Raw genomic sequence first — 9178 nt, 5'->3', positions numbered from 1 at the left:
TTAGGTAGGCTAAGTAATTAATTAAGCTAGGCAGCATTAACTTTAGACAGTATACGTTTTATATATTTTACTTAAAAGTAAAGCGTAGTATAATTACTCCTACGCGTCTTATAGATTGTAAAATAATATTAGATATACAGATTTTAAAAAGCTAAGAGGTAAAGAAAGCGTATAGCTAAAGTTAGTAGTAAAAGAACGGTATTGAAAGATGTTTTGTGTTATCTATCTAAAGTACGTTGTTTTGTTTATTTCTTATTAACTAGTTTAATTGCAACAGTCTTATATATATTAAGTAAAATGTTTTTGTAAGGAGACAAGCGCTTATAATTAGCTATTGGTTTTTGTTACTTACTAACAAACAAAGTATTTGTTACGTTTTTCTAGATTTTGCTCTTTATATTTAGTGTTTGTAAGACATACGTTGTTAGCTAGATATATACGTATTGTCGCACCCATTTACACATACGCCTATTGTACATTGTTGCAAAGCATATTATAGAATATTCATTATAGATTAGAAATTTTTGGGAGGCTACAAAGTGCCTGCAGTTAAAATCGTATTAGCTGTGAATTTAGGGTAGTTAGGTGGTTAACCTTCTATTCTGTCATTTGCCCTTTGAATGACGCCATCTGCCTCCCCCTCTTAAATGCTAGATACCGTTTTTTTTTTTTTTTTGGCAGCGTACATCCCTACAAATTCACACAGCTATTTCGTCCTAACCCGTCATCATGCCGGCCATCACCCTTTATGATATCTCAATCACGACGTTCCTTAAGTCTCTTAAAACCCTTAACCACATCCTCGAGAAGGCAGAGAGCCATGCTAAGGGGTGTGGTAAGGACCCTGATGCTTATGCCACAGTCGCTCTGACCGTTGATATGAAGCCTCTCAGTTTCCAGGTTCAGGTTGTGTCCAACACTATCAAGAAGTCAGTCTGGCGATTGACTGGTATTGATCCCGGCAATTGGCCTGATGATGAATCTACCATTATGGGCCTCAAAGCCCGCGTAAAAAAGACGGCGGAGCTCTTACAGAAAATTGATCCGAAGTCTTTGGAAGGAAAAGACGATACTATGGTAGAGCTGTAAGTGACCTAACATCATATTGTCTATTTTTTGCAATCCCAAGAGATAAGTTTAGAAAGCTGATGGATGCATGGTATTGTACAACAGGCAAATGGGTGGTCCCGGAGCTCTGAGTCTTCCTAGTAAGGCGTACGTGCTGAATTATGCCCTTCCGAATGTTTTCTTTCATTTACAGACAACGTATGCAATTTTACGCTCTCACGGTGTCCCCCTTGGAAAATCAGACTATCTTGGGGGATTCATGAATTGAAAAGACGTTACCACAGGCCATATTCTATAACATTGTACTTATACAAGGGATAAGCGTTGTCCTCCTTGTCATCAAGGAGCCATAACTATTCTTCGTTATTGTAGTAAAGAAGGTTATTATATTAATCGCGGCTATACTCTCTCTGCTATCTAAAAACCCTATAGTTTTTACAAAAAGCGCCCCTCAAAGTCTGTACTACTACCGTCGTTAAGATGTGCCCTATATCCCTTCCTCGTCGAAATTGAACGCTGTCATTCCCTAGTGTTGTATTCCGAGTAGAGATATATAATCTTAAATACCACGACGAAATAGGGCTTCATAAGTACAACGTAATAAAGCTTAGCGTACTCTGTATACCCTGCCTATTTAGCCAGCCTTAGCTAATCGTGTACCAGCCAGACAAGATTGCATGTGTTTGCCCGAAAAAAACTCCCGAATTTAAAGCAAGGTAAGTAACTCGAGATAGTACTGATTAAAGGCCCACGGTTAGTTAGCTTAAGCTAACAGGAAAGGACTGTAGCAGACTAGCTTTTAGATGAGGATGTATGTAACAGTAGGTTAGCTCCTAGCCTTTTCGCTTGTCGTATGTTGTCATCTGCTATCAAAATTTTACTCCACCTACACCATGTGCAAAAGAGGGAACCCTTTACATTGCATGGTAGGCAGAGATATGTAACATATTTTGACACCGCATTTTCTTTTGAATTAAATAATCCTAACATACCTTTAGGAACCATCGTTTCTCGTCGTCATCACTCTACAGTCCGCGGAAAGGGAGAAGAAGTAGTGGGAAGATGCTTAGTACTATCTTATTTGTAGTCTTTATTCCAAGTACAATAAAACCGAGAGAAGCACTTCCAATACCATCGAGCTGCTTTATACCTATATACAATAACAACCTCCATTTCCTTTGCATTAATCGACCTTTAGATTATCATAGCGGATATCAATTTATACAATAAGAAATTACATGTAGACGACTCATTTATCATGCGGCGCTAATGATTTTTTCGGCAGCGATCTCGGCAATACCATATACGGCTGTCTGGAGATGGCCAGAAATGAGAAGAGGAATGATGCTAGCATCTGCGACGCGCAAGTTGGTGGTTCCATAAACAGTCAGATTAGAGTCGACAACACCTCCATCGGCCTTAGGAAGCATAGAGCAGGTACCCGAAGGATGATAAATGCTGAGGGTAGTGTTGAGGACATAATCCTTCCAGTCTGCATCTGTGGTCACTGTAGACAGGCCGGGCTCGTACTCGATATCCCACAACTCGTTCATCGGCGCCGTCTGTGCAATTTTGCGGTTGTATTTGGCAGCCTGGGTAACAGCTTCCAGATCATAGTCATTTGATAGATAATTAGGATTAATGATAGGCTTTCCCGATGGGGCGCTCGGGTCGATGTGTATACTACCGCGGCTTAGGGGGTGCATAATGACGGCAAGGAGTGAAAAAAAGTTCTTTCCAAAAAGTGGCGAATCGCTAGAAGGGTAACCTTTAAAACCTGTGTATCCATCGGAGAAGATGATCTCGATTTGGGGAACTAAATCATCGGACAGAAGTTCCAACTTCTTCTTCTGCACAACACCGGCGTCGTCTGAAATAGCCCGCTCTGCCAGGCTCACAAGTGTGGCGTCACTACCGAGTGTCTGGTTCCAGGTTTGCATAGCGAAGGCACTGCCGGTGTAGTCGTACCGCGAGTACTGGCCGTCATTCCAAAGAGAAAGCTGCTCAGCGGCATAAGTAGCGTTGTATTTAAAAAGGTCAAGCGAAGAGTAGTTAGACTTCAGCTGGTAGGAGGTCATGACGCGCAGATGGTCTTGCAAGTTCTCGCCAACGCTAGGGAGATCGATGATCGTCGTTATTCCAGCGGCGGACAGGAGAGTAGCGTTGCCAATACCCGAGAGCTCAAGCAGGACCGGACTCTGGACGGCACCGGCCGATAGGATGACTTCCCTGCGAACTGCGATGGTAGTTCCGTTTTGCAGGGTGACGCCGGTCGCGCGCTGGCTACCACTGTCTGCAGAAAAGTCGATTTTAGCCACAGTGGTCTCGCTGAGAATGTAGAGATTCGAGCCGGCTAGGGGCATATAGGCATTGGCACTGTACGATCGGTTGTAGTGGGTGGGGTCGACGCTGCTCGGTTGGTACATCACACCTAGTGAGTCGCCGTCAAGCGAGCTCGGGTTGTGAGCGATGCCTAGCGAATTCATAGTGGGGATCCAGGTATCTTGTTGCTCAGGAACGAAGCGGTTGACCACAGCATGGACGGGACCACTGTCGCCTACACCGGATGGGGAACCATAGGTCGCAGTGTTGGTACCGGTGAAGTTCTCCGACTTCTTCATGGCAGCCATCATGTTCTGCCAGTTCCACCCTGTGTTGCCGAGGTCCTCCCACGTATCGTACTCATTGACCACCGCACGATTGTAGGTCATCAGGTTAAGAGCTGAACACCCACCGAGCACCTTGCCACGGTTTACTGGGAAGACCCGATTGTGTGCACTCAACTGGGCGACTGTAGTAAAATTCCAGTCGTACTTGCCACCCAGTGCAGAGCCCTTCATGCCTGGAACATTAATCTTTAGCTCATCCCACACAATGGGGCCAGCCTCAATCAGGAGAATGCTGGCAGAGGGAAGGCCTTGGCTAAGGCGGACGGCAATAGCAACACCAGCGGTACCACCTCCCACGACAACCTGCAATTAATGACTATTAGCACAGAACGGGCTGGTGGGCAAACAGTTCGGCTAGACTTACATAATCGTACATGCTTATGCAGGTAGCTGATACAGCCACCGCGAGGGTAAGAACGTTGCATAAAGGGTTAAGCATGGTTTCGTCTTTTCCTAGTGGGTGAGTTGTGTACAGAATGAAAAGTGAAACGAAAGAAACGTGCTGCACGAAGATCGACGCATTCGAATGCTATATACTCCGTATATGTTGAGTAACCAATGGTGCAGGGGGTTGTTCCTGCATTAAGGCTACCCCTCGCACTACGACAGTTTGTGCGTAGTACTACGACGTACGTAGGCGGACTGCGTATTATGGAAAGATTCGTAATTGTTAGGTGGATAATATAAGCGTTCACATCGGATCAGGCGTCCGCATTCAGCTGTTTTGCCCTCCAATACTCCATACTCCTGCGTAATAAAAGGGCATCGAAATCGAGTATGGGAACGCGTACTCCGTAGAAGGTTACAAGCGAGGTCCGGTTACTCAAGAAAACGCTGCACGGAGTATAAATCGATGGGCGTTGCTCTAATTACTCTATACAACGTAAACACGCAATCGACATAGCTCCTAACCTTTATATGAAGCAAGAGTACGGAGTGCTAGACCATATACATGGAGTACGGGTAGCATTAGATCTTACAAGCTCTACAACGTGGCGCAGTGCCACACAAAAACGAGTCTACCACGTGTACTCGTACTGATTTGACATGGAGTAAAAAAGTCTCGATGTGCCACTTGTATTAGATCTGAAGAGAAGCGAGGCCCAAAACTGGAAAGGGTTTGAATTTCTGGTCTCCTGTGGAGTAAAATTGGTTCGGGTACGGAGTACGACGTATCTTACGACACAGAAAGTCGTACGGAGTACGGAGTAGAACAAGCACGACGTATGGAGCAAAAGGATGGCAAGCTAATTGCGTGCCCTACCTAATGTAGAAAGGTGTGGCGCTCGGACGCCAATGTGAAATATGATAACCATATAAAGAACCTGTACACAGTACGGAGCACGGTGTACTCGTAAATTAAACACTCGTGGTACGGAGTAGTAAGTAGCTAATATTGCATTGCCGAACCGGATCAGCCCTTTGGACATTATACTAAAGCCGAAACCTAAATTTCAAAGCCTATACGTATGGACGGACTACTCTGTATAGTATCTTATTACCGAGCACATACGCGAACGTTATAAAATTTGAAATCGCGACAATTTTTATTCTTACCGTTCACTGTTGCTAAGTAGATTAGGGATTTCTGGGGACATACCATTGGCCCTAGTCACCTCGTACTCGTATCGTACTATGTGCTCCGTGCAGAGTAGGATACTTTACGCGAGTTTCTTTCCCTGCACGAACGGAGTACTGCTATGTAAAAAGGCTCGGCAACCCCACTAATGGAGCGTGTATATGCACGCGACACTGCAAAGGGCATGTGGCTAATTGATTAGATTATGTAATAAAAACAATAGCCTTCATTATAATAAGCGACTTTTGAGCGCGATTACGGAGTACGGGGCCGGACTTTTACGATGTACTCGGCCGGAACGCCGGCCGAAATTACGAGCAGTTGTAATTATTTACGGAGTACTTACACGAGTACCGCATACAATTTTCTGGCCCCTTATATTTTACCAGTGGCCAAGGTGCCTAATCTGGTAAGCAAGGTGGGCACTGTACGTTCTCGGTAAGATATGTCAGGGGAGTAGAAAAAGTCCTTGCATGTGTAGTTCGAATGATCGGAGGCAGATACGAGTAGGAGCATGTTTTGTGTGCTTCAGGCATGGCAAATCACGTATACGCCTTCGACCGACGACGACGAAAGGGGCAGAAGAGAGTAGAGTCAAAAACAATAAGGGTATATTTCTTCCCATGCTTGCTCTCTTTCTCGTGGTTCCTGCGGCCATGACAACAATTTGCATCATCGTGGATACTGAAGAACCCCGATTCTTCAATTTACGGAATGTCTACCGCCACTCCACCAGACCCGCTTCCTCGTGACATCAATGTCAGCCCCGTCCTCATTAGCATCTCAGCTGTCCTGATCTTCCTAGTATTCCTTACTACAACTGTTCGCATCTGGGTGCGGCTTGCCATGCGTCGTATGGGCAGGGATGACTACACCATGATAGCTGCGGCGATTATCTGCATATCTCGATTTTTCATACAGGTTGCCCAGGCAAAGTCCGGCAACGGCCGTCATCGGTGGTATATCTCCCACGATAAATATGTTCATAACAATATGTTGGGGTGGGTTGCCCAGCTCCATCTATTCGCGGGTGTTTGTGTACTCAAATGCTCCATCTTGTTCCTCGTACTCCGCATCAAAGACTCCAAAAAGTTAAAGCATATAATCTGGGCGATCATGACCGGACTGGTCGTGACCAATCTTGGTTGCATCATCATTCTCTTGGCCGAGTGCACGCCCGTCAGCGCCTACTGGGCAGGCAACGGCGTGTGCTGGGATGCCAAAGTACGAATCTACGCCATTTATTTTACAATCGGTTAGTCTTGACGCCCACAACCTTCATATGGCTGTCGCTAATTGCTTCTAGCATATTCAATTGTGACGGACATCATCTGCTCACTGCTACCTATATTCGTTATTTGGAACCTGCGTCTTCTATTTAAAACTAAGCTGTCCGTCTGGGCCCTAACAAGTCTCGGTCTAGTGTATGTTCTCCCGACCATTTTGTTCCGCGAGAGTAGAGTTAACAACCATCCAGAGCTACCGGTTTTGGCATAACTAGGGCGGCTTCTCTTGGAACTGTTACCTCAGACTTAAGCTGTATGTCTACTAGAAGCCCTATACACTGTTGGCCGTGCTGAAAATGTTTAGATGTCTACGCCATCACTGCTATCTGGTCCAACCTGGAGCTCTTCCTTGGCGTGATTGCCGCCAACCTCGCCGTTAGCCGACAGATATACGCTTACTTCTTTGGTGATGGTAACGGAAACTTGGCGAATAGTAGCTATTACAACAACTCTGGCTTCCAAACAGGTCCGAAGGGGAGCCGGCTTCAAGACAACGCAAACACGAACAATTCACAGGCTGCGAACACAATACGCCGCCATCCGTCTGCTGCTAGAAGCGACCATAGTGATGTCCCCTTAGAATGGGGCATCCGGAAGAGAACGGACTTCTGGATGACGGAGCAAGGCGTCGACAGTGCGTCTACCAAGGACCGTCCTACATCTCCTGCAAGCTAGAAGGCAAATAGCAAGCAGCAATTTTATAAGAGAGGAGATTTAGCAAGTATAAGGTATAGTAAACCTAAAAATATTCCTAAATATATAAGCCTAGTAATATAAATTTATAAATATATAAAATGTTTTTAATATAAATTTTACCTTTACGCTATATAGTATAGCATATTTATTTTACTATATTAAACAACTACACTCTTAAAAGCTATTATAGCATAGTCCTACTAAAACATATACCTTTTTAAAGACTACTATAGCGTAGTCTTAGTATAGCTATATATTAGTTTTTTACAGTTCTACAACTATAAAGAGATTAACTAAAAAGTAGAATGCTAGTCTAATTTAGTAATAATTAAAGTAGTGTTAAAGGTGTACTTAAGTAGGCTAGGTAAGTTAGGCAGGCAAGGAGGTATCTTCTTAACAGAAGGAAGCAGCCGTATATTCAATAGCTAATTCTTGCCTTCTGCACTCTAAGAGAGTGCGGGAGGCGCTCTTTATCGTAGGCGCACCTCTAGCGCACCAAGTGCGCAGGACAGGCGCGACCCCGTTTCTACTTGGCCCGTGCGCTAGCACGTGCTGTGGCCTGTGCGCAGACTGCGCCACGCAGCCTGCGCCACCAGCACCGCTTCTAGTTCACGATGTGCATCTAATACGCTGTGCGCATACTGCGTACGGCTTGCGCGTAGCCTGCGTCGGTCCCCTTCCTGGGGCGGCGTTACCATATGATCCCCTTCTGTTCCTGACTCACCTTAGGCTTGTCATGGCAAAGGGGCTGGTGCCTATGGTTCAGTTGCCGCTGGTGCACGAGGGTATGCTCTATTTCCATTAGTGTTTGTTAAGACTACTGTAATAGACGACTAGGCGAACCTTTGGTGCTTCATTTATGCTGAGGTAGTCAAGGAGGAGTGTCGGACTCCTACACGGTCGAGGGCTAGCTTGCTGGCTGTACTATTCACGTACTCAACGTTTAGAGATAGCGTGTTTGCTCCCACTTCTAACGCTACTGTGTGCACAGTCAGTGCCTAGAGTTACTCTTACATAAGATGCGTACACGGATGCTGATCCCCGACACTGCTCTGACCTCAGATATTAGGTGCTGCTCTAGCCTCTCCTAATTTTACGAGAGAATCTTAATCTTCTCATGGTCTACCTTCTGCACATACTGCAACTAGCCTTGTGACTGTGCGGAAGATATCTGCAGACAATACAGGCGTAGCATCTGCCCTTGTAATAGCGGCGATACAAAGCTTATTGATTACTAGCTTTGATGCTTAATAAATCGTCGACTAATTAAAGATCGTCGTCCTTAATTCGACTACACGGTTTCTTAATATCTATTCCCGAGAAGACTGTCAAGCTAGCGGACGCGCTAAGAGTTAAAAGAATCAATAGAGACGGGCGCTGCGCCTTCTTGCCGAGCTAATATGACTATCATGTAGATAATATATATCTTTTAAGGAACAGTCCTCTGCTTTTATCAAATTACGTAGGCGCTAATCCAAGCTATAACAAAAAGCAATAAGCTACTTTATAAACAAAGTAATTTAAATTTAAGCAAAATTCTCTTACTACGGGGAATATAAGTAATAAAAAGGGACTTACGCGCTCTTTGGGCTTATTTACAGCTTACATTGGTAGGGTTTTACCAGCCCTTATGGCCAAATCCCTTTTCTTCTGCTTGTTTATACCCTTTTTCAAATTTTGTTATTAAAAAATTTTGCTTGAAAGTTAGGGTGTTAAAAAAGCGGGGTTTGACTAGGCGAAGGGCGAAAGGGCTGGGCCTTTAAAAGAATTTTAAAAGCTTTAAATATATAAAAAAAAATATTTAAATAAACCTTTCCCCTTTTTTTTTTAATTTTAGGTGGCTGCTGAGAACATTTTCCTTCCTCCTTTTTTATTATCTC

General features: G+C 44.5%; 3 protein-coding genes across 3 annotated transcripts; 2 read left to right on the top strand and 1 right to left on the bottom strand.

Annotated features, from left to right (window-relative positions):
• Window positions 1-729: 729 nt before the first annotated feature.
• Window positions 730-1331, top strand: CMQ_5437 (helix-turn-helix-domain containing protein type; the record flags this gene model as incomplete). The annotated part of the gene is made up of 2 exons (XM_014317394.1): window positions 730-1085; window positions 1262-1331. The coding sequence occupies 2 exons, from the start codon at window positions 730-732 to the stop codon at window positions 1329-1331; spliced, it is 426 nt and encodes a 141-aa protein (XP_014172869.1).
• Window positions 1332-2324: 993 nt separating this feature from the next.
• On the bottom strand, window positions 2325-4113 carry CMQ_5420 (choline dehydrogenase; the record flags this gene model as incomplete). Its single annotated transcript, XM_014317377.1, has 2 exons — window positions 2325-4040; window positions 4102-4113. The coding sequence occupies 2 exons, from the start codon at window positions 4111-4113 to the stop codon at window positions 2325-2327; spliced, it is 1728 nt and encodes a 575-aa protein (XP_014172852.1).
• Window positions 4114-6030: 1917 nt separating this feature from the next.
• CMQ_5462 (uncharacterized protein) lies at window positions 6031-7277 on the top strand (the record flags this gene model as incomplete). The annotated part of the gene is made up of 2 exons (XM_014317419.1): window positions 6031-6571; window positions 6907-7277. The coding sequence occupies 2 exons, from the start codon at window positions 6031-6033 to the stop codon at window positions 7275-7277; spliced, it is 912 nt and encodes a 303-aa protein (XP_014172894.1).
• Between the last annotated feature and the right edge of the window lie 1901 nt (window positions 7278-9178).

This window comes from Grosmannia clavigera, assembly GCF_000143105.1.
Source record: "Grosmannia clavigera kw1407 unplaced genomic scaffold GCSC_142, whole genome shotgun sequence".
Lineage (NCBI taxonomy): Eukaryota > Fungi > Ascomycota > Sordariomycetes > Ophiostomatales > Ophiostomataceae > Leptographium > Leptographium clavigerum.
Note: the sequence above shows the minus strand (reverse complement) of the source record. Positions and strands in the feature narration are given on the sequence as shown.